The sequence below is a fragment of the Nasonia vitripennis genome, assembly GCF_009193385.2.
Source record: "Nasonia vitripennis strain AsymCx chromosome 5 unlocalized genomic scaffold, Nvit_psr_1.1 chr5_random0002, whole genome shotgun sequence".
NCBI lineage: Eukaryota > Metazoa > Arthropoda > Insecta > Hymenoptera > Pteromalidae > Nasonia > Nasonia vitripennis.
The window spans coordinates 2,806,180-2,825,967 of record NW_022279652.1 but is presented as its reverse complement, the minus strand read 5'-3'; the positions used below and the strand labels follow the sequence as shown (position 1 = coordinate 2,825,967).

Sequence of the window (19,788 nt, the reverse complement as noted above, 5' to 3'; positions counted from 1 at the left end):
GGCTCCAGATCTCTCTGCGCCGCTGCAGTGGTTCCAACCCTACTATTTGGTCCTTGGCTGCCTTCAGAATCTCCAGCATCTTTGCTGACTCTTCCAGCGTGAGGATGTTTTTATCTAGCAGGAGTCTTTTGTCTTTGCTGGTGATTTGACCCGTTAGAAGAAACAAGAAATATAAAAAATATAATGTTCATATAAATCCCACATCTTGCATTTTTAAAGCATATAGGAAATAACGCCATCTACAACTTTGGATACGGAACATGGTGTTGGACACTTGGACAGTTGGATCGAATGATTAGATTCGAAACATTGTATCGGCCGGACGCGGACATTTTGGGTACACGACACTACGTCATACGGTAAATCGAACGCACCCTTAATACAAGATTAGTACAAAAAAAATATTTTAAGGAAGAAAATTTTGAATTAAAAATAACGTAGGGCAAATATAGAAGATAGAAACTCTAAACGGCTTGTAGCCAATAACTTATTCAAAGAAAAAGAAGATAGAAATAGAAATTTATATAAATACAATTAGTAAACAATTGCTTAGTGAATTTTAGAAATATGTCACAAATCGCCACGTACTGATATTATTTATAAATTTTTTTATGGTTGAAGTCTAGAAAATTTGAACTAAATTACGACATTTTTCAAAGTTTAAAATGTTTTATTTATAGCAAAAATGAGTGCTAATAAACTTGATATTTTTTTTTAAATTTTGTGTATTTAAACATTGAACTGTTCGAAAATGTTTGGCTCGTATTTCTTTAATTTACATCAATTTAATGTAATTTTGAAATAGTATTATATATGAATATATTATCAATAACATTATAACCCTAAAAAGATAGGTTATGAAAAATGTGTAATGCTCAATGATTATTTAATAACATGTCGGGAGCAGAATGTGAGAGTGAAATGGACTGTTCTGATTCAGATTGTGGTGATACTGGTTATGAAGACTATTACAGTACTCAACCGTGGGATAACGAAACAGAAAATCACATCGATTATAATCCACAGCATCGTGATCCAGAATATGCAGTTTATGAATGTTTACGAGTAGATGAAGTAGAAAGACTATTAAATGAAAATGTAGAAGTATTAAGTACTAATTTACAGATAACTCCATCTTTAGCAAAGCTTTATTTACATGCACATGATTGGGCTTTACAAGATATTCTCGTCAAGTATCAAAATAATGCTTCTAATATAATAAATGATTCATGTATAAAACTTGTACAAACAATAGAATCATCTTTTCATTCAAATTTTCATAGAAGCAATATATGTTTAGTTTGTTTATCAAGTTTACCAACTGATAGATTTAGCAATTTAAGCTGTGGACATTCTTTTTGCAAGGAATGTTGGGGTACACATTTTGAAACTCAAATTTCCCAAGGAATTTCTACAGGTAAATAATTTAGTTAAAGATGTTGTGTATCTATAAAATTACTGCCACATCAACATGAAATGGCTATAATTGATTTTACATTGATGCAGTCATAATCCATTTGCACTATAAATATGTTTTTGGAAGGTTATATTTCTAGAAAAGTACCTGAATCCCTATATAAAAAAGTCATGACCGGATGAAGTGAAGCCAAGAATGCGTCAATATGATTGGCTCATGTAGTGCACATGCGTCAAAAGTATCGTTAGAATTTTTTGATTTGTTTTTGATTTCTAAAATTGATTCTAATATTAAAAATGTAATATAATACTATAATACATATCAAATTATAATTTGTGTAATTATAATATTCTAGAGACATTCTACTCTCGAGACTATTCTATTCTCGAGACATAACCTTAAAATTTTAAAAGGAAGTTGGCAACAAAACCGCGGCAATTTTGAAATTTATATGAGCGCGAAATGAATCATATATTGTAAAGTTTGATATATTTCCGTGATAGAAAACAAATATTAAAAATATCAATCAAGTATTTATATTCCATTTAATAAATTAATGAAATTATAGTCTACTACAGTGCGCGCAGCACACTGCGCCAAGTCTAGTACCTATAAAAAAGTCATGACCGGATCCTGTGAAGCCAAGATTGACTAAACGTCCTTTATAGGTTAGGGCACGCGAAGCGTGCTGTTCAAACTCTAGTAGAATTAAAAAGTGCACAGTTTAGTTGAATTTCTATATACAAAGGGCGCGATATCGCCACGATGGCAAGTATACAGTACGAAGTATGTACAAAGCCTTCTGGAATCACCGTGCCCTATATTCTTTGAAAGCGTGGTTTCTAACCTTACTTTATTTTTTAACACTATTTTATAAATGCTACATTAGCATTTCATGCGATTGTTGGAATTAGATCGAAAAGTATAAAATTTATTTTCACGTCAAAACAGAATTTTCTCAAATCATCATTTATTTAATGTAATAAAGTAGATTGAAATTTGGCCATCTATTTTTCATTTCCATAACACGACTTCCGGTTGACAGTGTATAATAGGTGTAATAGGTGTGTGACAGGTGTAATAACGTACACACTATATACACTTTAAATCTGCTTTTTTTAGTAGGGACGTACACACACACACAAAGTCATTTGCACAGACATTTTCTACCTCATAAAACCATAAAATATGGTTCTCAAAACATTCTGAGCTTTAGATGACGAGTTATACAAATTAACAAAAATAATTCTTCAGTAATACAGGGTATACAGGGTGGGAGACAAAAAATTTGAATCTTTATATTTTTTAAACTAAACAATTTCATAAGCTGCAAAAATAACCTAGCCACAGTCATCAAAAGATCGATATTTTCCCAAAATTTTAACTTAACCCTGGTAGAAAATTAACGGTTCGGATTTGCTCAGACCTTTAGACTTAGCTAACTGCTTTAACGAATGCCAAGCTAAAATTTAAAATGAAGTGTGGCTTAAGAACCGCTAAGTTTAGCGTTATTGGTTAAGTAAGCCATTGCTAAGCCATTGAACCGTTGGCATTTCTACCAGGGAATTAAAGCCTTTTCACTCCCGTAATCGTACGACATAGAAAGCCCATTTTTTTTAGTTTTCAATTTTTAGCTTAAAAACAAGTTGTTAAAATAGTTTTAAATTTTTACAGCAAGTAGATATTATTCTTTTCTATTATCATAATTTTTTTCAAAACGTTTAACTATTTAGTTTTAAAGATATGAATCTTTTAAAAAAAAACACCTTTTTTATCATAAAAATTTAACAGAACAATCAATTTGGAAAATCTTAGCGGGAAAAAGTAGGCAATTTCATGCTCTTTTACATATATTATTGTTAGATACATTGTATAAATCATTTCATCAAAAAATAAGCAAAAATATTTTTTCAAAAATCGAAAAATGGCCACTAAATGGTCAGAATCAAAACACATACACACACCCATCCATCCTTACAAACAATTTCTTAAAACGTCTTCTTGAAACTGAAAATTTTACTATTACAAAGCTTTCTCTAGGAGAAAGCAATACATAACAGATACTAAGATTAAATAAGTTAATTCACAATATATACACGCATATATTAACTTGTTTTATTGTTTATTTTTTTCTTAATTTTGAATGACCTCAAAATAAGCTGTATGTGTAGGCGCTCTGCAATGGTTAGAATATCACACCCTGTTGAAATTATATACCTGGATATCCAGGTGGATTTTCGATGTGGATAATCTATATGGATTCATGTGTATTCCATATGGATTTATAATATAGATTCCATGTGGATATTCCATATGGATATCCGCATGGATATCCATCTAGTTTTTTAAAAAGTTAAGACAATTAAAAATTTTGTATGCGCCTGCTATGTATAGTTCATCTAACCATTAATGGAAGTACAATCCGGATGATAACACCAAAACTGGGGTTGTGAGCTCCAAAATCATTATTTTTTTAGCATTACAAAAAATTTTAATCTATAAAATAATTAAAAAGTGAAAATTGTCCGCGGTAAAAAGATAGGTAAATTTTATTCTCTTTTAGGTACATATTAAGGGGATGTCGTCCCAATAAAAACACTGTTTTTCTATTACATAAAACTTTTTGAATAAAGTTTGCAAATGACAAACCGAGTCTGTAGCGCCATAGTGTTAAGTTTAATGAATCGTTCTACCGAAAGAAAAATTCAATCGGACTTTCTGTTTTTCTAGAAGTTTGGAAATACAAAATACCCCGTGGCGGATTTGCGAAGCTTTTGCGCCAACATCCCCTTAAGCAATTTACTTTTATCAACTTTTCCAATAACTTCCAAATCTCAAAACTAGAAAATCACTATAAAAAAAAACACGTACACAAAATGTAAAAACGGACTTTTTCCCACCATGTTCTAGTAAAAAAAAAGAAAATGAGACTTGGTGGGTTAAAATCCACTGAGTATAAGCTGAGATACAGGCGTCTACACACGGACAAAATTTTTCAGTAAAAATTACCGGAATAGCACGGTAATCGTGGGCCGCCGTGTCTTTCCGAAAGTTTTGCTGCAAAGGAAATTCATGCGCGGCTATGAGCGTCATCTGCTTCCATAACCTCCAAATTTAACCCTGATGCACGCTCGTTGAATCCAACGAATTTCTTGGTTCAAAGTGTGTCAAATACAAATAACCTTTTATATATCAATAATATGACGTTAAGAATGCGTCACGAACATGTATACAACAAAATATCATAATGTAGAGGTTATGGAGAAAAATAAAAAAGTACCGAAAATTTTACTGTGACGATGCAGTAAAAGTGCTCTAGATGGCGGGGCGTCCTTACGTTATTGTGCTAGCATGATAATTTTGATCCTGAATTTCTATGTAATTTTTATTGTAAAATTCTTTCCGTGCACTCACGCACGCACACACACACATACGGACATTTTCTAAAAACACTTAATTTGAAGTTCTATCACCAAAAAGTATTTTCTAGAAGTTTTGACGAATCTCAAAATTTTACTATTACAAAGCTTCTTCTAGGAGGAAGCAAAATTTAACAATTTTACTTTAAAAAAATTCAAGTTTTGAGGATAAAAGCAAAAATAATGATGATATAATAAGATATATACAAACAATATCGTTTATCATGAATTATTAAATTAATAATAAACTAATAAAATAAAATATGTCAGTCATTGAGAAAAGATGTGAATGTGTTCACGGCACACAGATTCCTTAGGTATACTTTAATATAATACTAGAAGTAGATACATATATATGGGTGGTTCTCTGTGAAATCGAAGATGAAAATTTTAATTTTTGCCTAAACACTATATACACATGTTCGATATGTTGTACCCAAACTCCCAAAAAAAAATTTCAGCCCGATTCCTTCATTTGTCTTCGGGTTCTAGCTGGTCAAAGTTGAAATTTTAAGCAATTTTTGCATTTTTTGCCTATTTTTAATGCTTTGTAGCTCATATGGGATGCATTTTTAACTAAAACCATCCAAATACTTTTTTTGGTGAAATTTTCTGAATATTTCAATAAAAATACTTTTAAAGCCCTGTATATATGTTAAGGCTACCTTATTTGCATTTTAAACCTCAAAATATAAATAAATTATTAAATATAACACATGTTGGTATCGGTAGTCATGAAATGTACTAGGTTATAAGTGTCAAATTTGCATGTAAAACTACTTATTAGCCATTATATCATGTTTGTTTCCTACATAACTTCTAGTCGAAGGTCAGGCCCATTCTGAAACTGTACAGCTACTTTTTACTATAAAAAGGTATCTTTTTACTGTATTGAGGTTGTCGGAGTCTGGATCAATCATTTAGATTTTTATATTTTAAGGTTTAAAATGCAAATAACGTAGCCTTAACACACACACACACACACACACATATATATTTAAAACTTTAAAATACTTTTAAAGCCCTATATATATATATATATATATATATATATATATATATATACCCTAGTGGAAATAATTGGGTGTGCCAAAGTGTTCCAAAGTATGCTAAAGTGTGTCAAAGTGTGCCAAAGTGTTCCAAAGTGTTCCAAAGTGTGCTAAAGTGTACCACACTGTGCCAAAGTGTGCCAAAGTGTTCAAATTCGGTAATTTGCTGCACTTTGGCACACTTTGGCACACTTTGACACACATGGGTTTTTCGGAAACAAACATTTCTTTTTTAACAAAGTATGGCACAGTATAGCACAGTTTGGCACGGTATGACACAGCATGGCACACTATGGCACATTTTGGCACACTTTGGCACACTTTGGCACACTTTGGCACACTTCGGTACAGTGAGATATATCCCGCCGCCCGTGCGCCAAAACATTGCCACTGCACGATGCCGTCATATCGACGGCACGCGGAGCTTGAAGTCCCAGTTATAGAACGTAACAATAAATAATTTATTAAAAAAAAAAAAAAAAAAATTCTAGCGTCGGTAAGACTTGAACCCGGATCCTTTGGGTTAGTAAGCTGAAGGTCTACCACTGAGCCACAAGTACTCGTTACAGTTAATACAAAAATTTAAACTCATGTACTACAAGCAGCTTTAAATACTTAGTACTTTTACAATATTAATTAAGAATTGCCCATAATTGCCTTAAAGCTGCTGTCCGCCGTAAATTTTGGAAAAACATGCCTCAACAGAGGAATCCGTCGGGAATACAAGTTTTCCAAATTTCGTGCAAAAAGTCCTCAATTTCCGAAAAACCCATGTGTGTCAAAATGTGCCAAAGTGTGCCAGAGTGTGCCAAAGTATACCAAGGTATGCCAAAGTGTAATAAATTTCCGAATTTGAACACTTTGGAGCATTATGGCACACTATGGCACATTTTGGCACATTTTGGCACACTTTGGCACACAATTCATTTCCACTAGGGTAGGGCTTTAAAAGTATTTTTATTGAAAAATTCAGAAAATTTCACAAAAAAAAGTATTTGGGTAGTTTTATTTAACAAATGTATCCCTTATGAGCTACAGATCATTAAAAATAGGTAAAAAATGCAAAAATTGATATAATGGCTAATAAGTAGTTTTACATGCAAATTGGACACTTATAACCTAGTACATTTCATGACTACCGATACCAACATGTGTTATATTTAATAATTTATTTATATTTCGAGGTTTAAAATGCAAATAAGGTAGCCTTAACAAATATACAGGGCTTTAAAAGTATTTTTATTGAAAAATTCAGAAAATTTCACAAAAAACAGTATTTGGGTAGTTTTAGTTAAAAATGCATCCCTTATGAGCTACAGATCATTAAAAATAGGTAAAAAATGGAAAAATTGCTTAAAACCTCAACTTTGACCAGCTAGAACTTGAAGCCAAATGAAGGAATCACGCTGAAATTTTTTTTGGGAGTCAGATACAACATATCGAACATATATATATATATATATATATATATATACAGTTTAGGCAAAAATTAAATTTTCATATCTTCGATTTCACAATGAACCACCTATATTAATAATGAACAAATAAATCATCTCCTATTTTAGATATACATGGGCAACATGTAAATAGTGCGCTTTGTATTATAAATAATAATATATAAATAAAATATCTCCTATTTTAGATATATATGGGTAACATGTAAATAATGCGCTATGAATTATAAATAATAATAATAAAAAAAAAATATGTCAGTTGTTGAGAAAAGATGTGAATGGCTTTACGGCACACGGGTACACTCGACACGAAAAATATCTGATTCGAACGATTTGAAAATATCGTAGTGTAATGCGGCCTTTGCCGAAGTTAGGTTAGGCTCCCAGAAGTCGCTCTTTAGCGACGAGTTTCGCATCTCGCCGAACGCGCAAACTCCAAGGTAGAATGCGAGTCTGCGAACAAACTTGTATAATTTATAAAACCAAATTGTAATTGCAATTACTGTAAAAAAATGTTGTCTAAATTAATACTATCAGAGGTGATAGAAAAAACGTCTTAATTTCTAATCTCTTAGTCTTGTCTATGTCTTTGTTATAAATGAATTTAATGTTCGCATAAAAAGACAACTTTTCATATTACACATAATCAATCAGATTATTGAATTTTCACAAGATGTATTAATTTTTATTATACATTTATAGAAATAAGTAGCGAAGTAACGACACATTGCGAAAATAAAAAACGAGATGAGTGACATGTTTTTATTATATTATTTTAATGCGAATGCATGGTTCTTTCTACATCCCTTGAGAAGAAAAGCTGTAGTTATGTTTATATAACACCTCCATATAAAAATGACTACAAATATTAAATAACATAAGTATGTTTTCTACTATATTATCAATTATTATTGAAAATTCAAAAATGAGTCATATTCACGATTTTTTTAAATAAAATTGATACTAAGTAATCTCATTTCACAAAATTTTCGTCAATTGTATTAAAAGCTTTTTACACTTTATTTGCGTTTTTTGATAATCTTTAAATATCCTAAATCTCAAATAACAATTTTTCTAATAGACAAAAAAGGCTTTCAAGTATTAAAGGACTTTAGTACTTAGATAAGTTTGTTCGCATCCTCTGCACTCGCGCTCGACCATGGAGTTTGCGTGTTCGGTGAGATGCGAAACTCGACGATCGTCGCTATAGGACGACTTCTGGGAGCCTAACTTAACCTCGGCAAAGGCCGCATTACACTACGATATTTTCAAATCGTTCGAATCAGATATTTTTCGTGTCGAGTGTACATTAAGCACTTTAATATAATAGTGGATTTCACTGTAAACAAAATTATTGACACGCATGATGATACGCAAAACATCAAACGCCCCTAACTTTGTACTTTAGATAAGTTGTTTTTTTTCGTTTCCATGTCTTTTTGAGCAAACTTAATAAAGTACCTTAAATTTGTTCTAAACATTATAATACATGATAATGGAGTTCAGTTAGTGCACACTGCGATTCTTATTACGGGAATATCGATATCTTTCGTACATGGTATTCAGGTGCATGAGGTTGCCGATGACAGGGTCTTGGTGATACGCTCCATAGCTTTTGGTGTCTAGAATCAGTTTTTACACTTAGACAATGAAAGCTATTGAGCGCACTACCTCGATCGCGTCATTATCGAGCGCATGTACCTGGACATTAAACATAAGTGACAGCCTCGTCATCGAAAACCCTTGGCACCTAGACACCGAGCGTGACCGTCTACCGACGGTCCAACGATATTTGCATGTATGCACGAAAAGTCACGAAATTCACTTCCTGGGGCCCGTCATCAGTGACCCCAAACACTCAGAAAGTCTGGCAGCGACAGTGCAGCAGCTGTTCAAAAACATAACCTTAAATTTAAGCAGACAATGTAAACACATTTATTTTGCGCAGCTTATAGAAAATTGGGGGAAAGCGATACCCAACTGTTTTACACACAATAGCTTGTGCGGCCAACTTCATGGTCCTATCACTTTTGGGCTAGAAAAACAACTTTACGGTCCTACCACACTGAAGAAAAAAGGAGAGATACTGTTTTGAACATTCGTGATATATAAACTCGTTTATTATAAAACGAAATGGCTTTTTTACAAATATTTTCGTTGAAAGACTCTGCTTGTATGGTTTAACAAAAACAAATATGTTTTTGGTGTCTAATTCAACAATGTGGGTAAGTGATGTTAAATCCCACGTGTAACAGAAATCAAATATTGCGATCGTTAGGAAGATTTCGCCTGTACAATCTAAATAATTTAAATCAGCGCGGTTACAATATTTTCGAGGCGACTATAAAGCTACGGTGCGGTTACAGTTATGCTGATGCGGCATCGGTGATTCGGTACGGTGTCGGATTTACGGAGTGGTGACGGGGATTTGAGGTTAGGTTTGCATTCGGTTGCGACGAAGTCGTGTGCGCACAGCGACGTCGATCCGAATGCGACGCGTGATAACGATTTCGGTTGTCCTGTGTGCGCACAGTGGCAGTCAAATCGATATCACGGTGTTTTGAGGTTAGTCTCGGACTCGCAGAGACGTGTGCGCACGACTCTGTGGATCCTCGTCGCTGGCCCCGTTCCTCCTTTCGCCCTGTGTACGCACAGTGACAGAAGGAGTCGAGAGACATCGGCGTAAAGGTTGTTTCGCAATTGAGAGGTTAACCTCAGACTTACCGAGATGTAAGCGCATGACTCGGTGAATCGTCGGTAAGCGTTTCGCTACTTCCTCATCTGTGTGCTCACGACGATAATCCGGAGGATCGTGTTACGGTATTGTGAACTAGCCGTCACCTGTGCACACTAGACGGTTTCATCAGCGGTGGTCTAACTCTGGCTCTTCTTGCTGTATCGTATGCTCACGGTGCTGCCCGGATCAGAAGCTCGAGTAGAACTGCCAGCGATGCCGCGCGGTCGGCCTTATAAAGCCCCGCGGCGTGTATGTGTGCGCTGTTGTACGTGTATGTTGATCGGGTGTGTTCGCGGCGCTCAGTGTGCGCTGCGCATGCCGCCTGGCGCGTTACGGCTGAATGCGGACTCGTTTTCTGATCGTTGCGCGCGCGCTCACTTCGCGTGTGATTATCAACGAGACTCGTGTCTCGTTGCAAAAGTATAAAATATATTTACAAATATTTACATAAAGATGGTGATAGCGTATTTTGTAAACTAAAAAAGATGAATTATAATGACGATGAGAGACAAAATAATGATAATAACATACGATAAAATAACCTAATTTGTAGATGGTAGATATTCAAGTCCAATGGAAGTTGCTTAGCGATTGTAATAATTTCCTTTTTGTTATAGAAGTCACCGTGTAAAAGTATTAGTTACTCGTACTAAAGATCAACAAAAAATAATTTATCAGGAAAATAGAGAATTGCAAGCAGTAAATAACTAGAAAACAACTTTGACTGCATGGTTCAAGTTAAATAAAACAGATGAATTTATAAGAATTATAAAGTATGCTAGAATACCAGAATTTTATGTTTTGAATAATAAAGCTAAATGTTGGATAAGGCGTAAAATTATTAGAAAAAATGTATGTATCGAGTGATTACACGTCGATTCTCCGAAAGATTCTGAACAAGTTCATTCAAAATTAAAATTGAATCTCGTAAAAGGACCCTGGTAGAAACGTTAGAAACTTATTCAGTATCGGTTAGCCAAATTCGAATGGTTTGGCCAACAGTTTAACCAACAGTTACTCTAAATTACGGCTTAATTCGTCACATTACAGGCGCTCGGTTGGTAAACGAGTAGTCAAATTGAAAATAATTTAAAAAAGAATTTTTATTGATTGTAGTTATTTGAATTACTCATATGATACAGTAGATCGTAAAAGGAGTTTAAATAAGATTAGGAAAAAGATTTTTTTATTAAAAATGCCATATTTACGTTTTTTTATGTGATTTTAAGGTTAGGTTCATATAAAATATGCCATCCATAAAAAATGTAAATTGAAGAACATGATGTGGAATATATGTAATTTAAATAAATAAAACAAGATTGTATATAAAGAAATATTCGAACTGATATTATTTTTTTATTCATTACATTTGAGATCATAAGAAATAACATATTGCATATGTTCAGCGTAGTAAAAATAGTAGCTATACACTAAGAGTGAGAAACTTTAATTTTTTGTTCGGTCCCAACCTTTTGAATTTGAGAGCACATCACTCAAGCATGATAAAGAGTCCTTGTCTGTGAACGGTAACTTTTTTCTTCCCTGGCTGATGTTATCACAACTGCAAAGTTAAAAGAAATTATAATAATTATTATTTGCATGTATTTTGCAGACTAAATGAAGTGCATATATGTTTTACTTGTTTTCCATAAGTTTAAAAAACTGTAAGGGCTTCATTTGATCCTTTGGATTCTCTTTATTTCTTGATTTCCTGGTTGCAGTAAAACCCATCGCAAGACATTTAGTCATGAACTGCTTTATCATATTCGGATATGATTTGGAGATGACAAGGTCTTTGTCAAGCGAGGATTTCAATAAATTACAATAAAAGAAAAACAAGATTATAGTTCAAGTAATAAATTATGCAAGCATGAATAGAAAATAAAATTAATTTGAATATATGGTACTTACAATATCATTTTGAAGATATCTGTTCGTCTTCAGGCTTTCATTAAATTCAAAAAATACCTTATTATCATCAAAAGACACACGCAGCTGATACTTGCGATGCTAGTCAGTTTTTTTAGTCTGAACTAATTGTTTATCAAGCATATAAGTAGAAGATTGATCTTGCGACTCTCGAATGCCGTGTACCTCTTTGCGTATAATAATTAGTTCAGATAATACAGCCATCCTGAATTCTGTAAATAAATCAAATAAACTTACATAAATATAACAAACTTACGTGTACAATATAAGTGTATTTGTCAATCTTACCTCTTTCTGATAGAATATCAACGTGAGAGAGATCTATTATTGGTAAAGATGCTATATCCCTTGAAGCATGTTGTGTTGAAGCTGTGTGCTCAACCCTTCTAGGTCTCTTCACTGTTGGTGGTTCTATATCCTGATCTTGTAAAGGAGTATCATCTGAAGGAGTTTGATCGTCCATTTCATTATCAACATACTGATTTATGTAGCTTTCATCAAAGTTGGCAGATGCAGTTGATGTTGGTGCTTCTGTAAGTTTTATTATAAGTATCATCAAAAATAATGAGCCAAGTATTTGTTAGAAATTTGAGTTATATATTTTTCTCTTACCTTGATTAATAGAACCTGAAGCTGACTTATTTTTTGCATCTGATATGTGCTTTTTCTGAGATGCAATGTCTTGCAAGATTATCTTTATTTTTGTCGACTCTTGGTTCATCACTGCTATCAGCATCAGATTCATCGAAAGTACCTGTTCAAACAATGAAAATATAATATTCATACAATTATTATTTATATTTCAAGCATTAAATTATATTTACCACTGTGTGTACTGTTGCGAGAACCAAAATTAGCTTTCATCTTCTCCAAATTATTCTAAAGCTGTCTTCTTTTAACATCTTCTGCCATTTGTATCTTCAAAGCTCCTTCATCACTCAAACTCAGACAATGTTCTTCGGTCTTCAATATTTCAAATTTTTCAAGAGTTTCAGCATATGTTCTCGCTCGACCTTTGATGTCAATTGTGTACTCTTTCCAATTCCCTGAAGGAACTGCAAGAGCTTGCACTAGGTCATGCAGCAAGCTCGAGTCTTCTGGGTTTGATGAGGATGATGGGTATTTGACTGTGCATCGGCCCTTTTGTTTTGAAAAGCCTATCCACTTGGTAGTCACTATGTCCATTTCTCTGGTTACACTTGGTCGTCCTCTTTTGATAAAGTTCACAAGAGAGAAATCATAAAGTGTATCGATAAACACAAAAAGTTTGAAATTTTATTGTCTCACTAATAATTTATCACTTCAAAACACTTACTAACTAACTAAAAGCAACTTGGTATAAAGTTTTAACAACTATAGTATTTTATTTTTATTTTTTATTAATCAACACAACACTGTGGCTTTAGCCGTCAAAACTGTAGTATGATACAGGCTATGTTCGTTAAGGTTAGGTTAGAATAACATGAAAAATGCAATTTGAAATAGAATAAGAATATTCAGAAGTCACAATAAGGAAAAATACAATATTTATAACTAAAATTATAAATACCTTATTGACAAGAATATGAAGTAAGCGGGGACACTTATACCAATTTTTTAATGTAGAAAATGTATAACAAACTGTCTTCTTTCTTCTGATGTTGAGAGAGACATATTAAATTTGATGAATTTTTTAGAAATATGATTTATTGGAGCAACTAAATCATCAGATGATAGTTTCTGATAGTGTGTGTGTGTGTGTGTGTGTGTGTGTGTGGATGTGTGTGCGTATGTATACCGTAATATTTCTGGAACTACTTTGTCAATATCAATAAAATTTGACATGCATATATATTTTTGGATTCTGAATTCGGGAAAAATAGTTATTTTTTAATTTCTTAACTATATTTTTTTATAGCCATTTTTTGATTTTTAAAAAACACTTTTTTGTGTTTTTTTCAATCATCCCATTGAAAGAGACTAAAATTACCTACTTTTCCTCGTTTCGTGCTCGGGATTGACCGCTTTGTTCGGCAGATAAAATGAAAAAGGTCATAACCTAAACGTCATAACCTTGCGAAAAAAATGATATCAATGGGTCACGTGTCAAACTATACCCCATTAAAATTTCAAGTGATTTGACTACTTATTTTTTCAGTAATAAATCGAAAACTGAAAAAAATGAGTTTTGTTTTGTGCCTCGATTGCGGACGCATTATTGCACTTGAGATTTCGGTTACGGACGCCTTATTGCACTTGAGATTTCAGGAAAAAGTAGATATTTTATGTGTTTTGGCTAAGTTTATTGCAAACATTTATTGCAGCTTTCAAACCCCTATGGTTCGTAAGATATCAAGGTTACAATTTTTTTTTTAATTTTTTGATTTCTTATATCTCTAAAACAATGTGTAGTCAAATGCTTCAAAATTTTATTTGGTGATTCACTATAAAAAAAGCTATCTGCTGTTAAAATTTTAAACGATTCCATCAAGCGGTTTTCAACTAAAGAGCTAAAATGTAAAAATCGTTTTCTTGAAAATTGCGTGAGCGACCTATCTAATGAATAACCTGCTGTTTTGATGGTTAGGTTGTTTAGGAACACATGTAAACATGCGTGAATTTCTGTGAAAAAAATTGGCGACAGTGTTCGTATTCTATAATAAGAAAACAGAGGGGTCTGCAAACTTTTGGCCAATGAACTATCCAAAACTTTTATTAAATTGTGTATCAAAAATCGCCTCATACATTAGCAAGCAGATATATAGATATATTAAAACAATATTTTATTTATTGGGCTTATAAATTTAGTTGAAGGAAGCTACGTGCCAATGACTTGGCAGCGGTTTTTTAAATTGATGTAGTTCTACGATTTTACGAACTGTTGGTTTACTGTTGGTCAATGTTGTTTGAAACCGCTGGCTAAACAATTTACCGAACTGTTAATTGCTAAGCCATTTTGGTTGGGTAATTTTCTACCAGGGGAGCGACATCATTAGAGAGCTTACTAACACTTAAAAATCTACTATTATATTAAAGTGCTTAATGTCCCCGTGTACCTTTCCCATCTTTTCTCAATAACTGACATATATATATCTATTAGTATAATTCTTATCTCATTTGAATTTTTTGAAGTCCTATAAACTGTGTAACAACATAGACTTAAGGATAACGATTTGAGACCCGTCTCAACGATCGCCGAAGCAAACAACGCCCCTCCACTGAAACCCATAAAGTCGACAGTCACAACAAGTTTGTAGCACAAAAGGTTCAAATGAAAAACTATATACAAGACCAAAGCTAATATAACAATACAAAGCAAAATAAAAATAGAAAAATTTAGAAATATTATCCTATAAAATATTTGTACGCATGCGTGGACTGCTATTGTAATATATGAGTTTTTTGTGAGGTGTTAAGTTCACGATTGCTGCAAAAATACCAGGGCGATAAAACGAGTACAATAGATTATCGGTAAATGCGTTCGTTTGTTAATCGTAACTCACAATGTATGGTTTAGTTTTTTTAGATATATAATAGCAACATGTTAAATGGGCTATAAATTAGAATAATAATAATATGAATTATAAATAATAATAAACATATCAAATATGTCAGTTCTGTTACTTAATGTACCTGTGTGCCATGAAGCCATTCACATCTTTTCACAATAACTGACATATTTTATTTGTTTATTATCATTTATAATTTATGTCTAAAACAGGTTATCTTTTATTTGTTTTCTATTAATTTGTATACTTCTATACTTTTACTATAATATAATAGTATACTTAATGGACTTGTGTGCAGTGAAGCCATTCACATCTTTTCTCAAAAACTTATTATTTTATAACTTTATTATTATTTATAATTTATAGCGCAATATTCACATGTTGCCCCTGTTGAAAATAATGACGTCATTTGAAGCTACAGATAAGAACCTTTTATGACGTTATTTCATGACGTCATTTTTTTCAACAGGTTGTACTTATAAATACTTATACTCTTAAATACTTCAAAATTGATAAAATGGTTGCCTATGTAGGTGCTACCATCCGGATGGTAGTACGGAAAATGGGGGCTAATGTCCAAGAAATTAATAATTTTACTAAACAAACAATAATTAAAAAACAATATTTCTTTGGCATTAGCCCCCATTTTCTGTACTACCATCCGGATGGTAGCACCTATACAGGCAACCATTTCATCAATTTTGAAGTATTTAAGAGTATATATAAATACATTTTAAAAATGTATATTCATAAATACATTTGTAGTATTGGAATTTATAATTACAGATAATTAGACACTGTTAAAATAATGTAAAATTATATTTTGAAACTTATTAAGGGGACAAATATATTTTTAATTCTCAAAAATGTTATTTTGCATTATTTTAATATAGATGTTTGCTTGAAATTGTATACCATCAGAGCCGACTAATATGCAGTAAATTATTATTTTTGTACAATTAAAAGAAAGTTGAGATCTGGTCTTGTACCCGTGTTTTTTAAGTTTATAGATGAAAGATTATATGACTTAGCTCTTTTAAGAGTTGAAGTATTTGAGTATAAATCATTCTATATTATAAAATTTAGATTTAAGTTTGGAATTAAGAGAAAATTTAATTTATTTCAGAATAGTTTGAGTTTTTTTTAACATATCCATTTTTTATAATACTTTTAGGAAAAAATCATTGAACATGTTTCAATATACAAGCGATTTATTGTAATTTAAAACACTAAGTAGTATATTAGCATTTATTTTTTAATATTTTATATTTACATTTCATGTGCATGCTTGCAATATATATATATATATATATATAAAAGTAATTGTGTTCAAGTATACTTTGCATTTTTTAACATTGCTGTAAATATAGTCTGCATTTTTTTCGTTTGCTATAAAAATTAAATTAAATTTTGTAAATTGCCGCCATTCGTTTCTCTAAAACGCCCTGTAAATTAAAAAAAAAATATTTAGATTACTATCAAATTGAAATTTAATGATTACAATAATAATGTAATATATTAATACCATTGCGTGATTGTGTCATTCTGCTGTAACCTCTAGAAGCGGTAACATGGGTAAATTCTATTATATTGATTATCTGGAATATACTTATATAGTTATTAACACAAATTTATTGCAGTATCAGAAGCATAATAAATGTTAGGAATACTGTGCACGTTGAGTTAATACAAAAATGTGTGCGTCTTGGGACGCCCGGCAGAAGTGATAACGCCGAGAAGTTCGTCTGCTCGAGAGCGCTAGAGCAGGGGTATAGTCTGTACGGCCAGAGTATAACACTGAGCGCTGTCGCGCATGGGGACGCCATGTTAACATGTAATCATCGTTAAGCGCGACAGCGATTTAATTTGCAATGGCGCTTCTTGAAAAAAATAAGTGTTAAATTAACTAATTATATTATTCATGATATTATTTTGGTAAGATGTTCATCCGATTATTAATTTTGAATTAATAATAAAACTTCGTAAATATATAGCAGTTATGCATATTTGAAAAAAAAAAATCAAAGAACCGTTTGAGCGATTAAACTTATTTTTATCGAGTAATCTCGATAGAAGTAATATTTAAAAATAACATTAGTAAAAACACGTTTCATACTAAAATTCATATTCAAATGACTTGCGCAATTGCTACACTGTCTTCAAAAACCCTGTTGAATTTGTTATTATACATTCAGGAAAAAATCGACAAAAATACGAATATTCGGTTCTGCATATTACATTCAAGTAAAGCGCTTTAACTAAACTTTAACCACGACCCCCGAATTTTATTTAACAGAATTACCCGCGTGTTACGTGACAACTTTCTCGATTCACATTTGAAATAATAATTTTAAATGTAGGATCGAGAAAATTCTACACGTATAAAGGTACAGCGAGACTAAAGGCCACAAAAGTATCAAGTGGCTAAGAATCTCGCTGACCTAAACAACTTCCCCGCCAACGGCTGGAGGCGCACGTGCGGAGCTACGTTGCAGTTTCGGCGCGCAACTAGTTGCCAGGCTCCGTAAGGTCTAATGAGTGCAACAAGCGTCCACACTGTAACGCGGCTAAGGGGAAGTAAGCTGGCGACGGCGTGGGAGGTCCGAAACCTCTTCCGAGCGCTCTCGAACCACGCTGCTCACTCCGTGATCGGGCACAGAAGCCGGCAGACCAATAGATTTTCGAAGTTATATTCAGATTTTTATCCAAAGATTTAGATTTGTTGTAGTTACATTCTAGTTCACAGATTCAAATTAATTACTCAGAGATAATAGTGTTCATTGTTCAGATTTCAAGTGAGAATTTCCTGTAAAAATTGTAAAGAGTTTCATAAAGAGGGAAATACAAATACAATTGGACCATATAGTTTGTTCAACATATATATTTCATCCAAAGTCATTCATTCCTAAAAATCCCAAAATACCAAAAGGATAAAAGGTCTAGAAAGAAGAGTTTTTCTATTCAATCGTTCAAGCAGAAAAATCGCAAGGTAAGATTCATAAATATTAATTTGGACCACTACCATTAGGAAAGAAAAAACATTTGCAGGCAGGGATACGGATTTCCACCTAACAAAAATTGGAGGTCCCACCGAGATTGCCTATCTCAAAGCAAATTTGATTCTCTTTTCTTTTGGACCACAATATACTAATATTAACGTGAATACAGTGTCCGCGACGCTAAAACAAAAAATTAAAAATTAGAAAAATCGTGAAAATTAAATGGTGAAATAAAATAAATGAACGCGAAGTGATTAAAAAGAAAATTCTTTAGAAATAAAATCACGCGAGGTACTCGTAACAAAGGCAAGTGTTAGTTGAAAGCGTCGCTTGGAAGCTTGGCGTCGTGTCGTGATGTCAGCGCCTTTGTAGTGGTTCAGTGCGCGTGGGTAGCTAAGGGGGCGGCCATCTTGCGAGCTTCGGTTTTCTCAAACTCGAAATCAATCGTTGCTTTGTTCATGTTCGTTCAGTCTGTTGAGAAAGAAAAACGTGTTAAGAAGATATTCGAATCGAAAAGAAAAATTATCGAGAATCCAAATTTCAAAAAGAGAAAATTTCAAATCTTCAAAAATTTGCTGAAAATAAAATCATTTTAATCAAAAGCATATTAATTCTCAAAAATTTCGATAAAAGTAACTTTGCAATTTTCAAAAAAGAGAACGAAATCATTGCTTGTAAATGGGCCCCAAATGATAATGACTAAAATATTTATGATTTTAACATAAAAAAAAAAGATATATATTTCATGAACATATACAAATTTATATAATACAGCTGACAACAAGTTGGTTAAGCTGTGTTACTTTAGAGGGAAGGGTCCGTTAGTGTTTATGTAAAGAGAAAGAAAACACGAGTGAATCCAATAGAAGTATAATATACATACCTTAATTTGGTCGACGAAGATTAAAAATCATTGGCATTTACCAGCCGGAGTCGAAACAGAGCGTCCTTATTACGCAGGTGCTCTGGTGCTGAAATTCGATTTTCACAGCAAGAGTGAAGGTTGACTGTTCAGGACCAGAAGTATTCGCTCCATTCTATAAAAAGAAAATCATAATTGGTATCAGAGTTTATTAGAAAAGAAAGAGTGCGACTGACAACAAATTGGTAAGGTCACACTCATTGTTTGAAGTTGTGAAAAGAAATAGAATATCAAAAACGCACTTTGAAGTACTCGTGCGAGTCCCTTTTTATGTATCTGTACACTAAAAAGTTAAGTTAGGATAATTAGATATGCGTAGTATTTAAACATTTTTCTGTGAGTAGTGTTAATTTGAAAAACATGTCATTCTAAAA

General features: G+C 32.7%; 1 protein-coding gene across 2 annotated transcripts in view; it reads left to right on the top strand.

The window, feature by feature from the left end:
- Nucleotides 1–337: 337 nt before the first annotated feature.
- The window catches only part of LOC100115774 (potential E3 ubiquitin-protein ligase ariadne-2), a 93,093-nt gene continuing 73,642 nt past the window's right edge, over nt 338–19,788 (top strand). Inside the window, exon 1 of one of the 2 annotated variants that reach the window (XM_031932837.2) lies at nt 338–1,417. In XM_031932837.2, coding sequence (XP_031788697.1) covers nt 895–1,417 — 523 coding nt within the window. In that variant the 5' untranslated portion in view covers nt 338–894. The remainder of the gene's footprint in view (nt 1,418–19,788) is intronic. The other variant, XM_031932838.2, reaches the window with a different exon arrangement.